At 41.9% G+C, this 26,228-nt stretch overlaps 2 protein-coding genes across 5 annotated transcripts; both read left to right on the forward strand.

Moving 5' to 3' along the window:
• Positions 1-8: 8 nt before the first annotated feature.
• Positions 9-9,295, forward strand: ap4b1 (adaptor related protein complex 4 subunit beta 1). 3 transcript variants are annotated; one of them, XM_053642630.1, is made up of 11 exons: positions 9-482; positions 1,136-1,255; positions 1,502-1,726; positions 1,849-1,979; positions 2,569-2,716; positions 3,455-3,951; positions 4,842-4,925; positions 5,905-6,008; positions 7,390-7,597; positions 7,898-8,197; positions 8,721-9,291. In XM_053642630.1, exons 2-11 carry the CDS (start codon positions 1,143-1,145, stop codon positions 9,113-9,115), a joined length of 2,205 nt encoding a protein of 734 aa, XP_053498605.1. In that variant the 5' UTR covers positions 9-482; positions 1,136-1,142; the 3' UTR covers positions 9,116-9,291. The 3 variants fall into 3 exon arrangements, with proteins under 3 accessions (XP_053498605.1, XP_053498606.1, XP_053498608.1); XM_053642631.1 differs by lacking the exon at positions 9-482 and adding an exon at positions 997-1,015 and having other exon boundaries at positions 8,721-9,292; XM_053642633.1 differs by lacking the exons at positions 9-482; positions 1,136-1,255; positions 1,502-1,726 and adding an exon at positions 2,831-3,344 and having other exon boundaries at positions 8,721-9,295.
• A 1,741-nt stretch (positions 9,296-11,036) lies between these two features.
• zgc:101663 (alpha-1,3-mannosyl-glycoprotein 4-beta-N-acetylglucosaminyltransferase C) lies at positions 11,037-24,510 on the forward strand. Of its 2 annotated transcripts, none has more exons than XM_053642635.1 (5): positions 11,037-11,076; positions 14,833-14,925; positions 15,064-15,188; positions 16,315-16,435; positions 17,585-24,510. In XM_053642635.1, the coding sequence occupies exons 3-5, from the start codon at positions 15,075-15,077 to the stop codon at positions 18,715-18,717; spliced, it is 1,368 nt and encodes a 455-aa protein (XP_053498610.1). In that variant the 5' UTR covers positions 11,037-11,076; positions 14,833-14,925; positions 15,064-15,074; the 3' UTR covers positions 18,718-24,510. The 2 variants fall into 2 exon arrangements, with proteins under 2 accessions (XP_053498610.1, XP_053498609.1); XM_053642634.1 differs by lacking the exon at positions 11,037-11,076 and adding an exon at positions 11,867-13,129.
• Positions 24,511-26,228: the final 1,718 nt, after the last annotated feature.

A 26,228-nucleotide genomic window follows, 5' to 3' on the forward strand; every position in this document is an offset into this window, starting at 1 on the left:
TTTTATGGGATTTTGGTTAAAAACCTGAAATAAGGTCTGTGGTGAACACAAGCTCGAAATATTTTCACCTTTTATTCTACGACGTAAAATACAACGGTGATACCGCACTCGTGACTTTTTTTTTAAAGCTTTTACGTGTATTGAAAAAGGCAGTTGTTAACAAGTTGCGAAATGGGACTACAGATGTTGTCAGGGACATCTGTATTAATAGTACCGTGTGTATGTACCAAACACAAACATATTATTTATTTATTTTTCTTCTTAAATTGTGTCACCAGTCTTTTACGTTTCGCACGAGTAGTAACGACTTTTATGTTGAATTGTAACACAACCGGAAGTCTTGGGCTTGTTTCCGGCTTCACTCCGTAGTCTGCCTCTACATAAACAAAATGTATAAAGAGATTTTAAACCTATTTTCCACCCGATGCTTACATTAGAAAAAAATCTGTATATATTTTCAAAGGGATTAAGTAACTAATCAGGTAAGGTATTGTTTAACTCGGTGGTTATGCGATAAATTATGACAAACAGTCTAAAACCGAGAGTTTTGGCTTTGCGTTAATCTCTAACCGGCTAGTTAGCCGGTGTCATGGCGTATTCTGTATCCTTCGTACATCCTGCACCGCTTCCGGTTTGTGTTCCTAATCTGATTGGCTGAATCAGGATGACGATCCGCCTAGCAACTATTCTAACAGCAGTTCTTATGACAATCAAATTAAACGTTTTTTTTTCTTTCTTTTTTTAAACAAACATTTACATCAATTATGATCCATCATCTAGGGCATGTTTATGGCTTTAGCGTTGCTAGCTAACAAATTAAGCATGTTTACTAACAATTAGTATCTTCAAACTGTGTCATAGCATTCATTCACACATTCACTGGTATAGACTAATATGAAATATATAAGGAATAATACACTTAGGGATGTGCAGTTATAAGAAAATAATCTACAACGAGGAGAAGTGGAGTTACCTAGCTGAAGCTGATTATTTTTTTAGAACAGCACATCAAAAAGTATTTTATTCCTCCAGTATTTTATTTATTTATTTATTTATTTATTTATATGTGTGTTTGTGACCTGGTGTGTGTGTGTGAAATCTTGCACTGATTACCGTTCGTCCTGTTTGCTCTCAGCGAGACGATGCCGTATTTTGGGTGTGAGGAGACGGTGAAGGACTTAAAGAGGGCGCTGTCCAATCCGAATGTCCAAGCAGACCGGCTCCGCTACAGAAATTACATCACACGGGTGATCAGGTCAGTGCCATGGTAACAAAGTGGTCACCCTGCTTGTCACACACACACACACACACACACACACACACACAATACTATTAATCTCTATCAGCTACATTTGTGCTTTTATTTAATGAGCATTTGAAGAAAAGTGCTTGGACCCCGATGATTGCTGCTTGCCGCACTATTTATCATTTCATTCACTTTGTTATGCATATAAAATGTTGAATAAAAACGTCTCGGTGTGCATGCGTGTGTAATTTGCAGGTGTATGACGGAGGGTGTGGACGTGTCGAGTGTGTTTATGGAGATGGTGAAGGCGAGCGCGACGGTGGACGTGGTGCAGAAGAAGCTGGTGTTTCTCTACATGGTGACGTTCGCCGGAGCGAAACCCGACATGGCTCTGCTCGCAATAAACACCCTGAGGAAGGACTGCGACAATCCCAACCCCATGATCCGTGGCCTGGCGCTCCGCAACATGTGCAACCTCAGGTACGGACGCCGATGTAGAAACAGCCCGTTGATGTAGCGCTGTCTATTGTACGCCACAAGATGGCGCCACCTCGATGAGGTGTGTCGGATTATCATATTATCGTATTTTCCTTTGATCGCAGGATGCCTGGAATAATCGAGTACATCCATCAGCCTGTCATGAACGCTCTGCGGGATAAATCGGCGTACGTGAGGAGAGTGGCCGTGTTAGGATGTGCCAAAATACACAGCCTCCAACCCAACGCTGAGATCGGTATGGAGTTCACAGACGGGTCTAACAGTCAGAGCACACGACTGTATCGCCTCTCCTCTCTCGTATTGAAGAACTGCACACTTCTGTGTCGTTAATCGTGAAAAAATATTCTGTTTTATTAAATCTAAATCTAAATCTAATAATACATTTAGTAACATAAAACATAGATAATTAAATATCAATATATTAGAGTGTATTATATAGATTTACAGGTTAATGTTCAGTATACAGTATGTGTAGAACAGTTTTGAACCACAAGGGCGGCGACAAAGCCTCAGTCGCTCCAATAAACCTGACGCAGCTGAAAGAAATACAGAAAGTAATAATAAATATCCAGACACACATTTGTTATAATTTTTTCCGTTATCCGTGCGTTCTTTCTTTAAATCTATTCTATTTTATTTCTTTTCCCTCTCTCTCCCTCGTTTCCTTCATTCCTTACATTCTTTCTTTCTGTTCTTTCCTTCTGAAAGCTGGTCTCAGAGTGAAGTTCTAACGTTCCTCCTGCGTTATCGTCTTTCTCACCCGTTGCTTATTTTCTTTGAGTCCCTTGATGTGGATGCTGATGCCGATGATGTTTTTGCTGCAGATGGCGGCGTGGTGAACGAGCTGTACAATCTACTGAGAGACCCTGACCCTGTAGTGATGGTAAACTGTCTGCGTGCTCTGGAAGAGATTTTACACCATGAAGGAGGCGTCGTCATCAACAAACCCATCGCACACCACCTCATCAACAGGTCTGATTCCTCTACAGCTCTCTTGCTTTTCTTTTGGACAGCACCAGCTGGTCAGAATCAGAATATTTATTATCAAAGTAAAAAGGAGGAGGTGTGGCCTCCTGTGTCTTTCAGTGAAGGAGGCGTGGCCTCTTTCTGTCAGTTGCAGTGAAGGTGGTGTGGCCTCTGTGTCTCAGTTAAGAAGGTGTGGCCTCGGTGTCTGTCACTCCCAATTAAGGAGAACACCTGTCAGTCCCAGTGAAGGAGGTGTGGCCTCTGTACCTGTCAGTCCCAGTGAAGGAGGTGTGGCCTCTGTACATGTCAATACCAGTGAAGGAGGTGTGGCCTCTGTACCTGTCAGTCCCAGTGAAGGAGGTGTGGCCTCTGTACCTGTCAGTCCCAGTGAAGGAGGTGTGGCCTCTGTACCTGTCAGTCCCAGTGAAGGAGGTGTGGCCTCTACATCTGTTAGTCGCAGTGAAGGAGGTGTGCCCTCTGTACCTGTCAGTACCAGTGAAGGAGGTGTGGCCTCTGTGTCTGTCAGTCTCAGTGAAGGAGGTGTGGCCTCTGTACCTGTCAGTTCCAGTGAAGGAGGTGTGGCCTCTCTGTACCTGTCAGTTCCAGTGAAGGAGGCGTGGCCACTGTTTTATATGTAACTTGTAACGTGGTGCTCATGTATCGAGACTCATATTGTTTCAGAAGAAGTTTATAAACATTTCCCCCTACGTTATTCATCTTTAATAATTTTTTCCCCGATTCTAGGCTAAAGGATTTGGACAGCTGGTCTCAGAGCGAAGTTCTAACGTTCCTCCTGCGTTATCGTCCCCGTAACGACGACGAGCTCTTCGACATCCTCAGCCTGATCGACACCTTCCTGCTCAGCGCTCAGCCACCTGTCATGGCCGCCACACTCCGGCTTTTCCTTCATTTAGCCTCCGCCCACCCTACGGTGCAGGCTGACGCCCTCACGCGCGCTCGGGGCCCCCTGCTGGCCGCCTGCGGTGCTGCAGCACGGGAAATGCGCTTCACAGCACTCTGCCACGTGCAGCAGGTTCTCCGCAGTCAGCCGACCGCGTACGGCAGCCATTACAAACGCTTCTTCTGCGCATTCTCTGAGCCGGCATACGTCAAACTCCGCAAAATTGAGATTCTGGCGGAGCTGGTGAACGACGAGAACGTATCGCTGATCCTGGAGGAACTGAAGGGTTACTGCACTGACGTCTCTACTGAACTTGCACAGGCAGCCATTAAAGCGATAGGTAACACAATGAGTCTGTGCTTAAGAAACACACACCGTGTAACGCATACACATTTATTCCTACACTGATACGCTTGCATTTTTAATTATTCTAAAAAGCCAAACGTTTGTTTCTTCACGTTTGGTTCAGAAAGACACAGTCGCAGAGCCGCACGTATCTCAGAGGAAGCGTGTTAGTGCTTGACCAGATTAGATAAGAAAAATGAGGTAAAAATCCTAAAATGCATTCATATTGCGTACAAGAAAAGCGTGGATTAAAATGTATACGTTTAACGTTTCACATTCACAAAGACGTCTAATGAAATATACCACAACCAAAAAAGTACTGAGATTAACTTTCTGAGTCATGTAAAAGATATTTTGGATATATACACTACCGGTCAAAAGTTTAGACACTACTAATAACATTTAATGCAAATTTACTGATTGATTAGGGGGGAATCCTTCAGTGGTGTATTTCGCAACCTGGGTGTTAGTTGGTGGCCTTTCAGTTTTAATGAAGGAGTGTGTGTGTGTGAGAGAGAGAGAAAGAAAGTGTGTGTGTGTGTGTGTGTGTGTGTGTGTGTGTGTGTGTGTGTGTGTGAGATGGAAGTTTTACCTAGATTTGTCTCACCTACACAACAGCTGTGTTTTTGTTTGTAAATTTGCATATTCGTGAAAGCTTGCATAGTTAATGAAGGTAAAACTGCAGGTGTATTTTAAACAATGACCTGTTTACAAGGACACTTTTATACTTTTAAACATATCCAGCATGCGATGTGTTCGTCTGTAGCGGGATACAGAAGCGATCGTACTTAATCCATGCTTATGGTACGGAGTAAAACCTGGCCCAATTAATCAGACCACGATTAATCAACATGACTGATTTAAAAAGACTCTCCTCCTGTGAAGGGCGCATCGGGCGAACGTATACCGAGAAGTGTTTGGAGATTCTGACAGGATTGTTGGCACTAAAGCAGGAGCATATCACTTCTGGTAAGAGAGAAATACACACACACACACACACACATCACTCCGTAATCACTGAATCCATTCACCGCTGTCTCATTTCCTTTTATCCAGGGGGTGCCAATATTAATATATCACACTCATGATCAATGCTAATATGATCCAGATTTAGGAGTATGGTAACACTTTCAGGCTGTAAAGATTTGCTCTCTACTTTTCCTTTTGTAAACATGCTGAAATCTGACTCACTGTGTGTTGTGAAACGTTCAGTCGAGCTTAACTTTATGCAAATGAGACACCGAGTTTAGCCAATCAGGTGACGGCAGACGTAGTCCAAGACGTTTGCTTTAGTTTTAAACAAGTTTGATGGAGCTCTGAATTTGACACTTTTATGTTTACATGAAGGGGTTTATTTATCGGTTAATAATCGGCACACGCGTGTCCCGGGAATATTACGTTTACAGATATGTATATCAAATCAGGCTAAAAACACAGGTAAAGTTTCCTTCATACTTCACAACATACATGCATGTTTCAGATAAATAATATAAAATATTATTAACAGCATTTTTGCCCATCCCAGTCCACTATACCTAGACTTTAGAGTGAAAAAGAATAAAAAGGAATTGGACAAACTATCATAATTTTAAACGTAGCCAGAGCTACATTTCCCTGCCGTTCTCGCCTGGTTTCCCACCGAAGCTAAGCAGGGTTGAGCCTGGGCAGTACCTGGATGGGAGACTTCCTGGGGAAAACTGCTTGATTGCTTCATTTCAGATCCATTGTGGTGGTGTAGAGAGGCAAAGTTGCGAAAATCGTGTCACTGTCCGAATACTTATGGACCCGACTGCATATTTATGCGTTATCGTTTCTATAGAAACAGCTCATTCACAGGGACTTGTGTAACGGACGCTCCATATAATTGAACTTTAATAATAAACGGATCAAAACATATGTTGTTATTTAGCACCATTTTGTGTGTGTGTGTGTGTGTGTGTGTGTGTAGCTGTGTTACAGACGTACAGAGACCTGGTATGGTTTTGCCCTCAAAGCACTGCGGCTGTGTGTCGTGCCGTCGAGGGCTGTGACGATCTCCCTCAGGATGATGAGGTAGGGAATCTCAAAACATAGACACCTGAACACACACACGTACAAAGAAGACGAAGATATTGAACGAAGATATTGAACACTAAAATCACTAAAGAGAAAAAATAAACGTTAGACTTTAGATGAGTGTTAGATGAACATTAGATGGGCGCTAGATGAAGGATGAATGAACGTTAGATGTATGTTAGACGAGCGTTAGGTGAATGTTGGATAATGTTAGAGGAACGTTAGATGTATGTTAGACGAGCGTTAGGTGAATGTTGGATAATGTTAGAGGAACGTTAGATGTATGTTAGACGAGTGTTAGGTGAATGTTGGATAATGTTAGAGGAACGTTAGATGTATGTTAGATGAACGTTATAGATGGGTGTTAGATGTTCAGTATATAAACATTAGATGAACGTTAGATAAATGTTGATGGCCAGTGGAGTCAGATGAAAGTTAGTCAGATTTTAGGTGAGCGTTAGACAGACTTTAAATGAGTGTTTGATGAATGTTAGACGTTAGATAAATGTTGGATGATTGTTAGACAGATGTTGGATGATTGTTAGACAGATGTTGGATGATCGTTAGACAGATGTTGGAAGATCGTTAGACAGATGTTGGATGAGTGGATTATCGTTAGACAGATGTTGGATGATCGTTAGACGGATGTTGGATGAGTGTTAGATGAACGTTAGACGGATGTTGGATGAGTGTTGGATGCTCGTTAGACGGATGATGGATGAGGGTTAGATGATCGTTAGACGGATGTTGGATGAGTATTGGATGAACGTTAGAAGGATGTTGGGTGAGTGTTAGATGATCGTTAGACGGATGTTGGATGAGTATTGGATGAACGTTAGACGGATGTTGGGTGAGTGTTACATGAATGTTAGATGGATGTTGGATGAGTGTTAGATGAACGTTAGACAGATGTTGGATGAGTGTTAGATGATCGTTAGACAGATGTTGGTTGAGTGTTAGATGAACGTTAGACGGATGTTGGATGAGTGTTAGATGAACGTTAGACAGATGTTGGATGAGTGTTGGATGAACGTTAGACAGATGTTGGATGAGTGTTGGATGAACGTTAGACGGATGTTGGGTGAGTGTTAGATGAACGTTAGATGGATGTTGGATGAGTGTTAGATGAACGTTAGACAGATGTTGGATGAGTGTTGGATGATCGTTAGACAGATGTTGGATGAGTGTTGGATGAACGTTAGACGGATGTTGGGTGAGTGTTAGATGAACGTTAGGCGGATGTTGGATGAGTGTTAGATGAATGTTAAACAGATGTTAAATGAGGGATTGAGTAAATATTACTGCTCAGACTTCAAGTCATTGTTGTCCTGCCTTTTACAAAATGGACTGTACGTCTCCCTCATGCTCTCTCTCTCAGGGAAAACAGGCTCTGTTGTGGCTACTTGGAGTGCACGGAGAGCAGATCAGTAGCGCCCCCTATGTGCTGGAGGGCTTCATAGATGGAATAAAGATGGAGATCTCCTCTGCAGTGAAGATGGAACTGCTCACAGCGTCGCTGAAATTATTCCTGTCTCGGCCAGCAGAGACTCAGGACATGCTGGGCCGTCTCTTACACTACTGCATCGGTACGTAAGACTTAAGGGGAAAAAATGTGCCAGCTAAAAACATTTTCCATGCTTAGTTAGATCATTCCGAATCAGCTCACTAGTAAACTCACTAATTTGTCTTTGGTTACACAGTAGCTCACAGCTGACATCATTCTTCTGCAGGATTCATGAGAATCCTGTCCTCTCAGGGGATGCAGGCTCACTCACGGCTGCTTGGAGAGCTCAGATAGATTTAGCTAGCTCAGCACAAGCTACGGTGTGTGAGCGTGTCTGTGATCTTTGGTGAATCTGGAGTTTCTGATTCTGTTTGTTCCACAGAGGATGACAGCGATATGTGTGTACGGGATCGAGCGCTGCTCCACTACAGACTCCTGCAGTGTGGAGTGAACGAAACCCGCAAGGTTCTCCTGGGACCTAAATCAGACCCGTCCATGACAATCATTACCGGACGAACCGAGGAACCCGTCAATCACTGGGCTTCCAGTTTTAACACGCTGGATCCTCTTTTAGGAGCTGAGAGCCATGCGCAGGACGTTCCTGGAGAGATCTCGGACGGAGATGAAGAAATCAGAATAAATGATCCGGATCAGGCCTTTCAGAATGGAACCCTGAAGGAAGGTACGCTAGATACCCCGTGCTCTATATTTTATTTTATCTTATTTACATGAGCAGTAGACAGATGTTGGATGAGTGTTAGATGAACATTAGACAGATGTTGGATGAGTGTTAGATGAACATTAGACAGATGTTGGATGAGTGTTAGATGAACGTTAGACAGATGTTGGATGAGTGTTAGATGAACGTTAGACAGATGTTGGATGAACGTTAGACGTTGGATGAGTGTTAGATGAATGTTAGACAGATGTTGGATGAGGGTTAGATGAGCGTTAAACAGATGTTGGATGAGGGTTAGATGAACATTAGACAGATGTTGGATGAGGGTTAGATGAACGTTAGACAGATGTTGGATGAGGGTTAGATGAGCGATGTTGGATGAGCGTTAGACAGATGTTGGATGAGCGTTAGATGTTGCATGAGTGTTAGATGAGCGTTAGAAAAAATGACATTTTACATAAAATACTGTGGTGATGTCATATGCTTATGTCCTGAAGCTAATTTCCGTTCCTGTCCGTATTCGCAGGAGACACTGACGGCGCACCTGACGCCTCAGAAGAACCAAGGCTATCTCTGAGTCCTCTGGTATCCCATGATGCCTTTGAAAAGCTGTGGATGGAGCTGCAGGTGCTGCATCATCAGTGTCTGGGTGTCCCTCGTCCCTCCGTCTCGCCTGACACCCTAAACTCCGCCTTCCAGCTGGTGAAGATCCAAATTTTGGCGTATAGCCGGAGCGATGCTCGTCCTTGGAAGCTCTACATGTACAGCTGGAGCGGTGGCAGCGTGATCCTCGCCGAGCTCCTGCAGGACAGCGCTGACACCGTCACACTGTCCATCAAACAACACCCTGAGGAGCGAGGAGCCGTCGAAGGCTTCGTGTCCGTGGTCTCAAATGTCCTGCGCACTCTGAACTCATCATGATGTATTTACTTTCCTAACCACTGACCGTTTATTTTCTCCTTAATAAAAACTTTTTATTAATAAAGTAATTTGATTTACAGCAGTGTCTGGTTTCAGTTCAATTTTGTATTGAATTATTTCTGTGCATCTCCTGTGCACTGCCCTCTTCAGGTCACCCCACAGATGTTTACTTGGATTCAGGTCTGGGTTCTGGCTATGTCATCCAAAAACATTGATCTTCTTTTGGTTAAGCCGTTCCTTTGTCGATTTGGACGTATGCGTTGGGTCACTGTTGTGCTGAAAGGTGAAATTCCTTTTCACCTTCAGCTTACTAGCAGACACCTGGAGGTTCTGCACTAAAATCGACTGGTATTTGTAGCTATTCACGATTCCCTCTACCTTGATAAAAGCCCCAGTTCTGGCTGGAGAAAAGCAGCCCTAAAGCATGATGCCACCACCACCATGCTTCACCGTGGGGGTGGTGTTCTTTTGGTGATGTGCTTTATCTTTGCACCAAACATATCTTTTGGGATTATGAAATTATTATACCTTTTGGAATTGGTCTCATCAGACCATAACACATTTTGCCACATGGTTTGGGGTGATTTCGTTGAACTTGGATGTTTTTTTTTTTTATGAGAAAGGGCTTCCGTCTAGCCACCCTACCCTGAACCCCAGATGTGTGAAGAATACGAGAGATTGTTGTCACATGCAGAGAGTAATCAGTACTTGCCAGACATTCCTGCAGCTCCTTTAATGTTGTCATAGGTCTCTTGGCAGCCTCCCTGGTAAGTTTTTGTCTTGTCTTCTTGGAAATTTTGGAGGGACTTCCTTAGACGTTCTTGGCGATGTCACAATGGTTCTCCATTTTCTTTGTTTGTTGATGAAGGCCTTTATGTCATTCCATGGTATATCTAATGTTTTGGAAATTCTTTTATACCCCTCTCCTGATCGATTCCTAACAACAAGTGAGATACCGTACACGCTTTGTAAGCTCTTTGAGGACCGTGGCTTTAGCAGTCGGACGAAACTAAGAACATCCTACAGAAACAGATGATCTTTATTTGGGGTTAATCAGAATCATTTCATTGAGCACGGCTGTATGATAATTACCTTTGAACATAAGATTGAATGCGATTGGTTCATTCCAAACACAGCCACGTGCCTCATTGTAAAAGGGTGTGCACATGTATGCAACTAGTTTATTGTAACGTTTTTATTTTTTCGCTAAAATATTTATTTGTCATTTTTATTTATTTTTTAATTGTAATTTCACATTGTGTGTGTCTGGGTGTGTGTGTGTGTGTGTGTCAGATATCTACACAGTGTAAATGTTAATTACAGCATGGGACATTTTAGTCACCTTGCTTCCTCTATAGCACAGAGTTTATTGCATTTGTTTGACGCAAATTTGCAAAGCAAATTTTAAATTCACAGGTCAAAGTACATGAAGGGGAATCTAAATGGACGTTAATGTCTCCCACAAAGAGAATTTTAGAGCAAATAGAGGATGCAGTAGTGAGCAGTTAATTAACCTCAGACAGAAACTGTGGTGCAGGTTTAGGTGGACGGTAAATCAAAAGTACAGGGACAATAAAAAAAAAAAACATTTCAAGGCTAGAAATTCAAATGATGAACTTCAAAAAAGAAAAAAATTAAAACGATGTGTTATTTTAAACGCATCTGTTTTAAGAGTGTAGTAAGATACTGTATGAGTGTATCTGTATGTGTGTGTGTGTGTGTTTGTGTGTATGCAGGAAATTAGTCCTGTTACAATAGTGTGGATTTTTTAAAAATGAGAATGTAGGAGTGTATGTGGGTGTGGTAAACAGTCCTTGTTTTAACCTACACATTACCTGTAGAGAGCGTTACCTACTTTACACGACACCTGTGTGTGTGTGTGTGTGTGTGTGTGTGGCGTCATCTCTCTTCCACCTGCGAACCCAAGTGCAGTGAGAGGGTACAGGTTGATCAACGCTCAGGTGAGTGTGAGCACTAACTCATTACTGACCACTCTGCCTTTGACTTGTGAGCTTTTATCAAATGACTGACAGCCAGATGTTGGTGCTTTACTGTAAATAATGATCTCAGGTGTGTGTTTGTGTGTGAGATGTGTGAGCTATTCCCATCAGGGCGAAGTCCACATATTTGTGTATAAAATGTATTAACTGGTGTATATATATATACTGTATATTTTATATATGATTACAAAAAACACGACACTGCATTGATGTCCAGACTTTCATTCCTCACTCTCACTCTACTTCTTACCTGCATTCCTGTTGCTTTGTACTGTTTGAAGTCTTGGAATAATTTGTAGTAGTTATTGAATAATGCTTTAAAGGGAATAATTCGGTAATATGCTGGATGTGTAATGGGTTAACACTGTTAGATTTTGCCAGTGTAATGCTTATAGTTTGACTAAGACTGGTCTTGGTAGTGGGGACGCTTTCTGTGTTATCATGTAAACCGGGATCTTTTGTATTCATTAACCTAAATTATCACAGCAGAAGTAATATTTAACTTTTGTTCCGATGTGAAATTCTGGCATTAACGTGTCGTGAGGGAGGCTTGACGGTAATCCTACACAGTAAAATCCCTAGTGTTGAATAAACACCCAGTGTGTACATTTGTGTCTAATGGACTTATACAAACACTGTAGGGTGTAAATTCAACACTCTGGGTATTAAATCAACAGTGTGTATTTTTGTAGGTCTGTGTATAAAGTGATATGTACTGTCTGAAAGTGATATATACTATGTTCTGTCATTGCATTTCATACTACCCCCCCCCCTCCACGCTCCCCCAAAACACAGCATGATTTTTGCTAACACAAGTGAAGGGGAGTGAAGGGGCTTGGGGGCGTGGCTATAAAATGACTGACAGGAGGCCCATCTAAACTATTCCGGTCCGTAATGAAGTGTATTTGAAGTTTTTCACTTGAATTGTCTTGGTTGCTATATCCAATTAACCTCCCCACCCCCTCCCCTCCCCTTTGTAAAGAAGGCCAGTGAAATAGTAATAGTAAATAGCAACACTGCTAATTCCATGTCCAGTTTCATTCGTTCATGAATAATAAAATACTCCATCTGGAACAGCACTGCCAGTGTTTATCCTGGTGTTATCACATTTCGTGGGGTTTTTTCCCCCCAAAAAACACAGCATGAGCAAGTGAAGGGCAGTGAAGGGGTTTGGGGCGTGGCTATAAAATGACTGACAGGAGGCCCATCTTAAACATTTCCGGTTTGTAAAACTGGTGCTGAGGCCATGGTTTAAACAATGACCATGTTATCATTTTCTGTATTTTGTTATTCTTCAGATTTTTTTTTACAGAAATAAGAATAGTAAAGAAGTCGTGTATTGCACCTTTAAAAAGAGTGAGCCCAGCATTTTGTAAAAAAACAAAAACAAAACAAAAACAAACAAAAAACCCCAAAACCACTTCCTATACTGAAATGTGCAAGTCTGACTCTATGAAAGGACAAAATCACCATTTCCATACTCTTAATTTTCATGTCAAATAAGCTAGGCTCCATTGTACTGCGGTGGTCAAAGTCATTTGACTCTTTATCTGGATCGTAATCTGTACATCAAATGCAAAACATCCTGCGCGCGCGCGTGTGGTTGTGTGTATGTTCGTGTGTGTGTGTGTGTGCAGCGCGCGAGGCACCAGAACATCAGTGAGAACACACGCGGAAATGAACTAATGCTCGAGAGATACCTCTCGAGCGAACACTGCTCTTTCCCAACGGGAGAAACCGGTTGTTTTTACTCTATTCTTCTGGCAGAAATGAGAGAAAAGTCAGCAAAAAAAAACAGGACCCAGGACATGTGGACCAGGATAACCCGCTGAACTAAAAACCAAGCTGGAGCATCCTGAGCTTCTGACGGTTTTATTTGAGAGGATCGCGAGTTTTTATTCTCAGGACGTGTAGGGCTCGAGTGCTCTAGCACGCGCGCGCGCGCGCACACACACAGACAGACACAGAGAGAGGTGTGTATATACAGAGACAAGGTCCAGGAGCTGTCACTGAGGTAAGGACCTGCACTATGTACTGAATGACTAAGGAGAAAACATCAAACTGGGTGGTTGTTGTTGTTGTTGTTGTTGTTGTTGTTGTTGTTGTTGTTGTTCTTCTTCTTCTTCTTCTTTGAAAGCATGATAAAGAAAGAAAAAACAATACAGGTCAGGTAGAATTGCCCCCCCCCTCCAGGTCCAGGGTTCCCGGTTCAATCCTGAGCCTGTGTTATCGTCTGTTAGAGTTTCTCCACGTTCTCCACGTGTCCGTATGGGTTTCTTCAGGGTTCTGTGGTTTCCTCCTACTTCCCAAAAACACAGCTATATGGGTGACTCTAAATTTACCCCTAGGTGTGAATGAGTGCATGTGTGTGTGCCCTGAAATGGACTGGTGTCCCACACAGAGCGTTCCCAGGACTCCAGCGCAAGCCGGACTGGGATAAAGGTCTTACTTAGGATTAATGATTGAATGAGAACAATACAGCTACACACGCAGACTCCGAGGAAACGACAGACATGAACACACAACTGGTCAAACGAGTTTTTATTTGCTGGGGAAAATGAATGATACTTCAGGAGACAGCTGTGGAAAAGCGAACTTGCTCTCAGGATATTGTAAAGAAGTCCAGGTTCTAGAGGTTCTGGTTCTGTCTTTATAGTTGAATTAAATAGTGTGTGTTTTTTTTTCTCTCAATTAGCTGTTTGTGAAGTTTAAAATGTCACCCACTAAGACGATAACAGGCACTATGTGACTGTGTATCATCATGAAATTGACATGGACAAAAAGGGAACTTAACACACACACACACACCCCACTTCTAACGACAATGTATCCACAGTTACATTCCTGTTTTCTTTGTCTGTTTGTCTGTCTGGCTTTCTATCTGTCTTTCTATCTGTCTGTCTATCTGTCTTTCTATCTGTCTGTCTATCTGTCTTTCTATCTGTCTGTCTAGCTATCTTTCTGTTTGTCTGTCTGCCTATCTGTCTGTCTGTCTGTCTAGCTAGCTATCTGTCTGTCTGTCTGTCTGTCATTCCATCTGTCTGTCTGTCTGTCTAGCTATTATATTTATCTGTCTGTTTGTCTGTCTAGCTATCTGTCTGTCTGTCTATTTGTCTCTCTATCTATCTATCTATCTATGTATCTGTCTGTCTATCTGTCTCTCTGTCTGTCTGTTCTGTTCAGCTTTAGAGAGTGATTTAAAATATTTTTAAAAATGTATATTGCGTGTGAAAAAGGGTAGTAAGTGTAGTCTTCCTCTTTTTCTTTCTCTCTTTCTTTCTTTCTTTCTTTCCCTCTTTAACATGTTTACACTGTTCAGCTCTCGGGAGCTTAGAATGTAGTCAGGTTTTACGACTGTCCATGTTTTCTTTCTTGTCCGCTTATCCAGCTCCACTTGAAACAGTTAGGACCTAACTGACCTCTCATTGGTTACAAAGCCAGACCCCCAGCCAGACCCCCAGCCAGACCCCTCCCTTACTCCACATGCACATAACATTTCCAAATTTATTTCAGATTCTGTGACTGTGCATGCCTTGGCTGGTGTTTTGACGTGATCTGACCCCCGGTGTATTTGTGTGAAGTTGCAGTTGCGTGTCCCTTCGAAGACACGGAGTGATTCCCGTTCAGGACGATTACAGCACTGCGCTGGAACACACTGCGCTGGTTTAGCTGGTTTAACCTTTCGATACTGATGTTACTCTTCTTGTAAACACACAGGAAGGAGAGAACCGACTGAAGCGATGGAAACCAGAGTGTGATCTGATGGACTGGACTTGTAACAGCAGCTGGTGTGACGCTCACTGACTAAAGGTAGATGATGTCCTTTAACATAACTTAATAACAATTTTATACAGTTTCACTCACATAAAGGGTGTGTGCAACAGGAAGTGGAAGAAGTGTGTGTGTGTGTGTGTGGGTGTGGTAGTAATATTCTTTTTAATTTTGCAGACTTCTTCAAGATGAGATGTCACTTGAAAAAACTTGTACAGACACTCGTTGGTCTGCTCATCCTCACCTGCTTGTATATCTCCATGAGGAGAGGACAAGAGACAGAACAAGAAACAGAACCCGTGGTAACACACACACACACACACACACAGATACACACACAGACACACACACAGCAGTTAAGAGGCTCTAACAAATTCATTTTCTTATCTCAACAGAAAACGTGTCTCCGTTTTTATTTCAGTCCCCCACCCCATATGTGCAGCCTGGTTTTGCTCTCTCTCTCTCTCTCTCTCTCTCGCTCTCTCAGCCTGGGGCTTTGTCTCGTCCTACTGACTACATGGTTTTATAAGACGGTCTGTTTACCCATATGACTAAACTCTGGCCTAATGACACACATGAGACACATCATGTGCTTAGTAGGACCATAAAAGACCACCAGTGAACGCCTAATCCCACCCACTGAGCTTGACTGACAGGCAGTCTCACCAATCTGGCATGAAAAAAAAGACATAAAATAATACTGGCTAGGAAATCAAGCAAATGACTTTTAATTTAATGTGAATAATACTGTATTATAGTATTATCCTTTTTTGGTTTTTTTTGGTATCATTCTTTTTTTCATCAACACACAAAGTCTCTGGATTTGTTTAAGATGTCCTAGATGATATTTCCAACTGGAAGGGCATCCTAGAGAGCCATGTTTTCTCACACATAGGAGCATCTTAGAGGGCTTTTCTTTTGGCTTTTACAGACTGAAGGGCACTGAAATAATTTCACTTTTTAGCCACCCTGCCCTCTTAGCCCTTGTTATATTCATGGAAAAGTTAAGTCTCCACCTCTGCTTTCACACCTTCGTCCAGATGCACCAGAGCTCTCTTTACAGGTTTTCAACCTGTATCATTACCTGCTTAGAAACGAGGCAGCAAACCAGTTATTAGCTGTCACGAGAGATACGTACTAAATCCACGGTGGTCACAGCAGCAGTCCTGTAAGGCACAAATCAAATTCTGACCCCTGTCTTGTCATTGGTTTATTTCTCAAATGTATTCATAGCTTTCTGTTCCTTTGTCCTTTGTTTGCGAAGTCTTGCTCATCGTTTATCTGAGTTTATAAGCCTCCGTTTCCTGTTTATTGCATTACATGCATGATTGAATTACCCAATCATATCGACAGTGAGAGCCAAAAGCAGCTAAATAAATTAGCCAGTTCCAATGGTATCATACTGAATTGATCTCTTGTGTGTTGTAGGACATCGCCAGGCTTATTGGGAACTACAGCAGTGAAAAATGCTCTCCGGAACTTCAACAAAATACCCTGTGTCTCAGAGCTTCGGTTCGAGTGTTAGCAGGAGATATTCCGCCTCGGCAAAGTGAGAACAAACACCGGTTAATATAGAGAAAAGTATATCTGGTATATTTGCATTAAATAAAGATATTTTTCTACAGTGAAAATGCTGGGGAGAATTGCGGTCTGGCACAATCGTCAAGCTTGAACCCCATTTTCCCCAGTGAGGAACACGAACGAGGATATGAAAAGACTTGCATCAAGGTGTTCGGAACGTCCCGTTTGAACATCGCTAAACCGGCCGCTATACAGTGCTGTGAAAAAGTATTTGCCCCCATCCTGATTTCTTCTGTTTTTGTGTATATCTCATACTAAATTGTTTCGGAAACGAAACAAAATCTTCGATAAAAACAAAGGCAACGTGAGTAAACACAAAATACAGTTTTTAAATGATAACGGGCCTGGGCAAGTTGCAGTAATTGAGAGAAACACGAAAATCTTAAAGGAAAATGTTCGGGCTTCAGTTTGTAAGTCAGTTTTTAAGCAGCTGGATTAGCAAGATAGGAAGACAATAAGATCCAAAGCGTAGGAGTAATTCCACCTCTGATTGGCTCAAAAAAAAAAAAGTTTTAGAGTGGCCTAGTCAAAGTAATGACTTGAACCAATTTAGACGCTGTGGCTGTACGTTAAACAGGAAGTTCATGCTTGAAAACTCCCCATTGTGGCTAAACTACAGCAGTTCTGCAAAGAAAAGTGGCCCAAGATTCCACCACAGCGTTGTGAAAGACTGATCTCCAGTTACCGGAAGCGTTTGCCGCTAAAGGTGGCACAAACAGATGTTAAGTTTAAGGGGATTTTCACATGGGTGATCGGTGTTGGATGACTTTACACAACACAGAAGAAATCTTTTTCACAGCACCGTATGCTGAGTCTAGCATTGTCTATAGTGCTAAGGCTATAACCTTTGTTGTTAGCCGAATGTATACAAGCTGTCCCCGGTGTCAGTGCTTTGTAACAGTCAGTCATTTTTTCCCAGCATTGGAAAGTCTTCAGTACAAGGAGTTTGAGCTGTCCAGTTTCTTTAACCTGATATTAAGTGATAACAGGGATTAACTTGTTTCACGGCCACGTTAAATATAACTATAAATTCTTTAAAAATGTGACGTTCATGAATAAGTTAACGTTCGCACTTGTTGGTAAACTGGTTTTTTAACAGGTTTGCTTGTTTTGGTAGGGTTCCTCACCGTGGGTCTCTCTTCTGTGAAGAGGAAGAAAGAGAATTATCTTCTCCAAACCCTTCACTCCATTTTCAATCAGTCGTCAGAGGAGGAGCTTGCTGAGATGGTGGTTGTGGTTCTTCTGGCTGATTTTGACCTGAGATGGGTTCAGCAAATGCTAACCAGCATTATCAAGCTTTTTCCGAAAAGACTGATCCAGGGTCAGCTTCTGGTAATCCACGCCGACGAAGAAAAGTACCCTCCTCTGACAGGCCTGAAGAGGAACTTTAACGATGCTCCGGATCGCGTGACGTTCCGCTCCAAGCAGAACATAGACTACGCCTTCCTGGTGGACTTCAGTGCCACGCTTTCCAAGTATTATCTCATGCTGGAGGATGACGTGAGCTGCTCTAAAGGATTTTTGTCCTCCATTCGAGGTTACATTCGTTCAAAAGGATCTTCCCCATGGGTGACACTCGAGTTTTCCAAACTGGGATATATCGGGAAACTGTACAGCTCCAAAGAGCTCCCTCGTCTGGCCCACTTCCTCTTTTTGTTTTACCAGGAAATGCCTTGTGACTTTTTACTTTCACATTTCCGCACTTTGCTAACTCAGGACAAGGTCATCCGCTTTCGACCTTCCCTCTTCCAGCACATGGGAACGTATTCCTCTTTTCAGGGAACATACAATCGCCTCAAAGATGATGACTTCCACGATAATCCCGCTGATAACCCCCCAGCCACTGTTTACACTGACATTGGAATTTTTGAAAACTACAATCCAGACGAAGCTTACAGTCAAGGAGGGAGCTATTTCTGGGGCAAGACCCCCATAAATGTAGGGAACTTCTTTCTCGTGGCTTTCGAGACACCGGTAATCCTCTCGCGTATCGTGATTCAGACAGGGCTGAAAGGGAATGACATTCTTCAATCTGCTGACGTGGAGCTCGGCGAAAATGTGGTGGAAGCAACAGATGGAGTGAAATGCACAGAAATTCACAATTTAGGAGTCCTAAACAAGGGATATTTTGAGTTTGAAAACATTCACCAGACAGTGAACAGATCGGTATCGTGTTTAAATATCAGAGTAGCTGCGAGTCAGTCAAATTGGGTGATCATAAAAAACATCCAGGTGTGGTTAAGGAAGTGATGTAGGATATATATATGACCCTAAAATAAGATCGATTGCATCATTCCATGAATGCGGAAACGGATGTGATTCAACCAGGACCAAATATGTGCCTTTTGTGTTGGGGAGTTTTTCCAAAATATCCTAAGTATCTAATGAAAGTAGATTTACAACTTGATGGGACCCAATTTTACTTATAAGCTATAAAAAGAAATGATAAATCTAGCACCGCATTGGGCAGACGTTGTAGAGGGAAGGGAATTTGTTAAAATGGTGGCCGTGGGGTAAACTTTAGAATTTGATGGAGGCGAGAATGAACCATGGCTCCTGTCAGCCCACATTATTGGTGATGGGAATAAAAAGAATTTCTACTATAGCTCTAGTCCGTTTCACTGAGGTAAACGATCGCGAAGTTACTCCGCCTGTCTGCTCCCTTTGTTAAAACGTAAAGCTGTCAAAACAATGAGTCGTTCTCGAGTTTCCCAGAAAGGGAACGAACGATACATAGAAAAAGAACGATACATGATTGATTCTTCGCCAACCTCCCCCACCCTCCCACAAGGTGACTACCCTGACGCATATTATATTACGCTGTTGATACGGACTGTGTTTACACAAGAGAGACCGTGAAATATTATCATAGTTTGGACGTTTAAGGCTATTTTCTTATTGCAAAGGTGGGAAATATTTGTTCTTATAATGGAGTTTGTGTTGTGTTTGGTGAAATGACCACTGGTGCAGTCAAACTGTACTCAGCATGGTTTATTGCTGAGAATGAAGGGGAAAGTTAAGATAAAGCGTCTACTCCAGATTTTGGAGTTGGTGTGTATCCGTCAATCATCGGGTCAAGTGTTTCGCTCTGGTTTGTCTTTTGGAAACACTTTAATATCTAAATGAAAGATTGTTCCTAGTCCGAGGGAACTTCCATCAACTTAACAACACGGTGCTCAAAATGAATGAGGTATATTCTGTCATTAAATCAAGCTGCTGGTCACATAAAACGAGGTGTATACCATATGGTTCTTCGGTCGTGTGTTCAGATATGTTCTAGGAACACCGACGTCGCTTTCTGCACCCGTGGATGTTCATTTGAACATGTTTTATACACAAAACAAACGGGTTCACTTAAAAAGCCAGAGTATTTCGAAGAAGGGACCAGTGAAATGGATGACACGCATTTAAAAGTCAATGCAATTGGCAACAAAAGGTTAAGATGGTAAATGGTCTGCACTTATATAGCGCTTTATTAACCTTAGCGGTTACAAAGCGCTTTACACTGGTTCTCATTCAAACATTCACTCACACACCAATGGTAGCAGAGCTGCCGTGAAAGGTGCTAGCTTGCTATCAGGAGCGACTTGGGGTTCAGTGTCATGCTGGCTGGGAATCGAACCACCAACCCTACGATTAGTGGACAACCCGCTCCACCACCTGAGCCACAGCCGCCCCTAGAAACCCCTAGAGGCCCCAAGAAGCAAGTAGAAGTAGAAAGTTTTTGTTATACCAGGACAAGACACAGAACCTAACAGGATATTGGTACTTTTAAGGGAAATTATCGAGCATCTTTCTCAACTCCCCAAGCCAAAAAGTATCAGAGGCACTGCCAGGAACGAGAGTTTGTGTTTCTAACTTTGACAGGTGGAATGTAGAGATTGCAGGAGAGATGTCTTCTCAGGGTTCAATGCTGTTTATAACACGGGAGTTTACTTAAGTCATATGCCTTAGCCTACTGGACAGAATCTACACTGGACAGAATCTACACTGGACAGAATCTACACTGGACAGTATCTACACTGGACAGTATCTACACTATGCAGGTCTCTTAAGATTGTTGCAGAACTCTGGGGATATACTTTTACGTTTGACACTTTTACACTCATTTTTACATTTCGACTCATTTCAAGTTCTACGTTTTCTCGTTCTATTGTCAGATAATCTTGCTAATTTCTTTCAAGAAAGCAGCAAAACCATCTGCCAGTAGAACAAGAACATATAGAGCTTGAAATGAGTCAAACGACCTCTAGAAGTAGGTTTAATAATCTTATATTTGGTTAATTGTAATCTTATAATAGGAAATACAAGATCGAATCTGATTATATTCGAGATGTTTTCCTTACCAAGATACCAGTTTTTGCACTGTACTGTATATGCATACCTGAAACCACAATAAATTCTCTACACAGTAGCTCTATGGAAAAGCTTTGGTTTTGCCCATGGTGCGTTTCTGAAAACTGGTTGAACTACTGTGAGAGGTTGTGTATTTTTGCATTCACTGCTGTTCAAGGGAAACGGCACGGCAAGATGACGTTGTCGAAGGTTTTCCAGTCAAACGGAGAGACAAACCTAGCGATGACATTGTTTATTCTAAACACCACTTTTCCTTTCTATTTTGTCTACTCAGCATCCATACACTCTCAGAAAATAAGGGTACTTAAACGCTCCTTTCCTAGTCTCTAGTGTGCTTCCCTCAAGCGTACCTTGAGTATGGATCTTTTACCTAGAACTGAGCATGTAGTGTACCTTTAAATCTTTACCCTAAAAACTAATTGGTGTATTTTAAATCATTTTTAATGAGGTAGGTACACTACTGTATGTCCATGTTTCCAGGTGCAAGATGTACGATTGATAGTTCCACCCCAATGACGAGGAACGGTACTGTTTTTCCTGAGAGTGTTGTTGAAACAGTGTTCGAGAGGACCAAAACACTGAGACTGAACTTGGACAGGGTTCAGAAATGTATTTCAATGCCTCCGAGTACTTCTTGATCTTCTCTTCTCTTCACACAGTCACAGGATGTGTTCCAAACCACAAATTACTGTTGTGTCAAAATGTGTGTGTGTGTGTTTGGGGGGTGCGAGGCGCCTCTGACACAAATCTCATTTTACTGTACAAGCTAACACCACATTCAGTTACCATAATTGGTGTACAGTTACAAAGAGGTAAACTATGTCTCTAGAGGTTTGTTCTGCGTGACCTTGGATTAACAGATTTATTGAACACGCTGAGCCTTAGGAAAGCTAATGGCTGAGTAAACAGCTCAGGTGTCCATGGTAACACACAAGGTGATAGCGCACAGCAGGTGTTTTGTTCCTCCAGGTGTTTGTCGGAGAGCTCAGCTTGTAAACACACACACACACACACAGTATACCTGCTGCTCTCTTGTGGGAAGACCTGACAATGTTTGATTTGCGGTGCCAAGGAGATATTAGTGACGTAGTCCAAGGATCTTGTGACTTATTTTTGAAAAATAAGTTGTGTCTCTAGGGAAGCCTTAAAGGTCCTATCTAGTACCCTTCAATAATGTTTTGTGTTTTTGTAGTCATCAGACTACTATTTTTGGAGAGTAAGGACTCATTATTAGCTAATGAGCCCTTAAAAAACAATCGAAGAACCCCATTTCTATAGGTGTCTGGATAAAGAGGGCATGCAGAGGGCAAGAGGGCACACAGGGACTAATATATACACACACACACCATAACACCATTTCCTGTCATGTTCTGGTGTGCCTATCATCCATTAACCATTGTCTTATCTTATCAATTAAAGCCGCATTTCCACCGAAATTACCTGGAACAATTAGTCCCAGGAACTTTCTTCTAGCTACCATTTGCTTCCTCCAGACCTTCATTGTCTGTGTTTCCATCGCGGTCTAAAGTAATGTGAAGATTAGATAAATTAGTCAGGTGACGTACAGTATGACTGCACGACAGGCCCTTGGCGAGGATATGAAGCCTCGAAGTATGCTACAATCAAACTGATTATTGACACAAAGTAAGCTGATTTTAATGATGAAATGATGTAAAATGTTTGCTCGGCTTATAAGAACACGTAGCAGGCTCTGATTGGAACAAAAAAAAACCTTTGAATAGTAACAAAAGCGTTTGCTGTAAATAAACCGGTGGTCTAATGGTTAGGATTGGGCGTGGTCATTGGTGCGGCCCGGGTTAGATTCCCGGTCACGGGAATCAAGGTTCGTGTTTTAAAACTGTAAAAAAACGGACAGTCTATTTTCTGAAATCTGATAACGACACTGCAACAACAACAACAAGCATGGAGGAGATTCGTTGTGTTGATTCGAATCGCAATAAACGATTGTTAATGTACGCAGCGCAACAGACTTTTAAAAAATGGTTGAAAAAAAATGCTGCGTGAACTCAACCAATCAGCATGTTCAGCGCCCAAGTCCCACCCCCCAAAGGTCCTGAACTTTGAAAAAAGAACCACTTACCTAGAAGGGACTTCCTGAGGGGGAAATATTTTACCGGAACTTACATTACACCCTGGTCCCTGCAGTGGAAACACACCAAGTACCTTGAAAAAGTCCCTAGTTCCTGCGGAAAGTTCCTGCGGTGGAAACGTGGTTTAAGTCATTGTTCACAAAACCAAAATCTGTAAATGATCCACTTCAGATAACAGTGAACATGTAAATATTGTCCAGATTTGATCTATTCTTATTATTGCAATGAATTAGTATTACAGAATTAGTTAAGTATCACAGTATTATAAAACATATAAAGATGTACATTTTATTCAAACCCACCAGCCTGACAGCTGTATTTTAAAGCAGTGGCTTTTATTTAGCATTATTATGAATTAAACCTTCAGCATGGAGCTGCTAGGTCTGTTGGATGAGTTATGATGAGTTACTGAGTGCTGCATGTCATTACTGTTACCATGGTATTAATAATACTATCTTGGGGTAATGTAAATACATGTAAATCATTGGAGTCCAGCCACAGGACAAAATGCGGCTTGCCGACAGATGTAAACTGATAGGAGGCCCGTCAACCAACACGGTACTATTTTTCCTTTCACCTGACTAGGGTGCCTAGCAGACTGTGCTAACACCGTTAGCTAAAATGTGAGAGCCTACACCTGCAAATATATTTACAGAATGCTGTTTAGTCCTGTCTACAGACAAAAAGCGCAAAGATAGCAGTGCAATTTCCATAGAGCTGAGTGAATGACAGTGTGCTCTCGAGCTGGCATGGATGCCACGAGTTTGTGCAAAAGCTTACGATCCATTCTAGGTCAAATCCATCGGAGTGTCGTCTGAACACCTGCTTCAATCGAACTGATTAGTCTCATTTGACACTGCTGTCTCATTTGTTTATGGAGACTTTGGGTGTGTGTGTGTTTGGGGGATCGTGAGAGTAAGCAGAACATGCCAATGCTTTGAAGGATGCGAACTGGAACAGAGTAATGTTATTTAATTGCGAATCTGTTTTTAGAGGATTTAAACCTAACATGGTGAACAAGTTATATGATAGAATTCAGGCGATTTTACTGGGGTTATCTCATACAGTGTAGCAAGTAATAATCTGGAAAGACCTTTGTAATAGTCTAAAACTTAGACTTTGTAAAAGTCTAAAACTGGATTTAAAGAGGAGCAAGTTAGTAAATGAATCACATGTAAATGAATCATACGGAAATGAATCACATGAAAATGAATCACATGTAAATGAATCACATGAATATGAATCACATGAAAATGAATCACATGTAAATGAATCATATGAAAATGAATAAATAAATTAAAGACAAGAGTAAAATTTTAAAAAAACCAAAAACAACTGATTAGACATGAAGAACGTCTGACCTTTTGTACATAGCAGTTACCACGGTCAATATCACACATATGCTTGTATTTGAGTAGGAACCTAGAAACAGTGCAGAATCTTCAATATTAAATATTTGAGACATCGAACATCCACTTTCTTTGTTTTATGGGTTTCAAAATTCTAAAACCTTCTGTTTATTTACAATTTTATACCGATCAGCCATAACATTAAAACCACTGACAGGTAACGTGAATAACATTGATTATCTCGTTATAATCCCACCTGTGAAGGGGTGATTATGTATTAGGCTGTATCTGAACAGTCAGGTCTCAAAGTTGATGTCTTGGAAGCAGGAAAAATGGGCAAGTTTAAGGATCTGAGCGACTTTGAGAAGGGCCAGATTGTGATGGCTAGACGACTGGGTCAGACGACTGGGTCATCTCCAAAACGGTAGGTCTTGTGGGGTGTTCCTGGTATGCAGTGGTTAGTACCTAGCAAAGTGAAGCACTATGGGAAGAAGTCAAGCTGGCGGAGGAAATGTGACGCTCTGGGCAATGTTTTGCTGGGAAACCTTGGGTCCTGGCATTCATATGGATGTTACTTTGACACGTACCACCTACCTAAACATTGTTGCAGACCAAGTACACCCCTTCATGGTGTTCCCTAATGGCAGTAGATTCTTTCAGCAGGATAATGCGTCCTGACACACTGCAAAAATTGTTCAGGAATGGTTTGAGGAACATGAGAAAAGGTGTTGACTCGGCCTCCAGATTCCCCAGATCTCAATCCGATCGAGCGTCTATGGGATGTCCTGGACAAACAAGTTCGATCCATGGAAGCCCCACTTCACAACTTACAGCACTTAAAGCTTCTGCTGCTAACGTCTTGTTCCAGATGCCACAGCACACTTTCAGAGGACTTGTGGAGTCCGTGCCTCGACGGCTCAAAGCTCTTACAATATTAGGCAGCTGGTTTCAATGATATGTCTGATCGGTGTAAATGAACGTTCGGACACCTCTGTTGTAAATGAATATCTCCGTTTGCAGCTCGTTGGTCAACAGTTACTTTACTGCCGTTCAGTGGTTGTGAGTATGAAATGCAGGTGTAATTTTAGATCTTTTTATGCTCTAGCTGACGGGAGAACCCCTTGTCCTGCCCAACTGAGTGTTTTCCTGCTTTAAGACACCATCAGAACTGGGAAAACACTGAATTATGTGACACATAGATACATTCTCCAGGACCAGGACCATGATTGGGAGCCTTTTTTTTCCTCAGGTCCCACCTCTTTTTCTCTGTTTTTCCATTACCTATACAGTATCAGACTTCAACCTTTTAGCACCAGGCTTCAACCTGATACTGCTTATACACTCCGAACCACAGTGATTAAGGGTTCATTTATTATTAATAAATTCAACAGAGGCATCACATTGTCCACAGGATTATTGTATCACGTGGTAACGACCAAAGTGACTGTGAGCTCATTGTTTTCTTAAAGAAACAGTCTGAATTCATAATTCTTTTTACTTTTACGGGACCCCTTTTCTGATTAGTAAACGAGCATTTATGCGCCACTTACTACTGTCAAGTATTTTTGAATATCATAACTAGCTAAGCCTAAAAATGAACATGAACTCTTTGCAATTCTGAGGAAACTGCACAGGAAGTCACATGACTGTGTAACTAGGGGGTCATGTATGTTTAATGTCCCTTTGTCTTCGATTTGAGCTTTACAGACCACCAACTGCCCGATTAGCCAATTAACTAGCAAGCTAATCGACTAGCAAGCGAATAAGCAGTCAATAACAGCGTAAGGTTATAGTTTTCTAGAGACTTCTATTTGCAGTCATATCCTATCTGCGTATGTTATTTAAAGTTGAATTGACTTGTCGGAATGAATTCTAATAAGAAAAAAAACCCTTCACCATAAACATATAATATTTTAGGATATGATTATAAAGCAGCTGTGGGCCC

This window comes from Ictalurus furcatus, chromosome 15, assembly GCF_023375685.1.
Source record: "Ictalurus furcatus strain D&B chromosome 15, Billie_1.0, whole genome shotgun sequence".
Classification (NCBI taxonomy): Eukaryota; Metazoa; Chordata; class Actinopteri; order Siluriformes; family Ictaluridae; genus Ictalurus; species Ictalurus furcatus.

Bases quoted from the DNA above. Each gene is read 5' to 3' on its own strand.
- ap4b1 (XM_053642630.1), top strand. From the start codon at position 1,143: ATGCCGTATTTTGGGTGTGAGGAGACGGTGAAGGACTTAAAGAGGGCG. The intron at 3,952-4,841 runs GTAACACAATGA...CCTCCTGTGAAG, and splicing joins GGCAGCCATTAAAGCGATAG to GGCGCATCGGGCGAACGTAT. The intron at 6,009-7,389 runs GTAGGGAATCTC...TCTCTCTCTCAG, and splicing joins ATCTCCCTCAGGATGATGAG to GGAAAACAGGCTCTGTTGTG.
- zgc:101663 (XM_053642635.1), top strand. From the start codon at position 15,075: ATGAGATGTCACTTGAAAAAACTTGTACAGACACTCGTTGGTCTGCTC. The intron at 15,189-16,314 runs GTAACACACACA...TGTGTGTTGTAG, and splicing joins AACAAGAAACAGAACCCGTG to GACATCGCCAGGCTTATTGG. The intron at 16,436-17,584 runs GTGAGAACAAAC...TTGTTTTGGTAG, and splicing joins AGATATTCCGCCTCGGCAAA to GGTTCCTCACCGTGGGTCTC.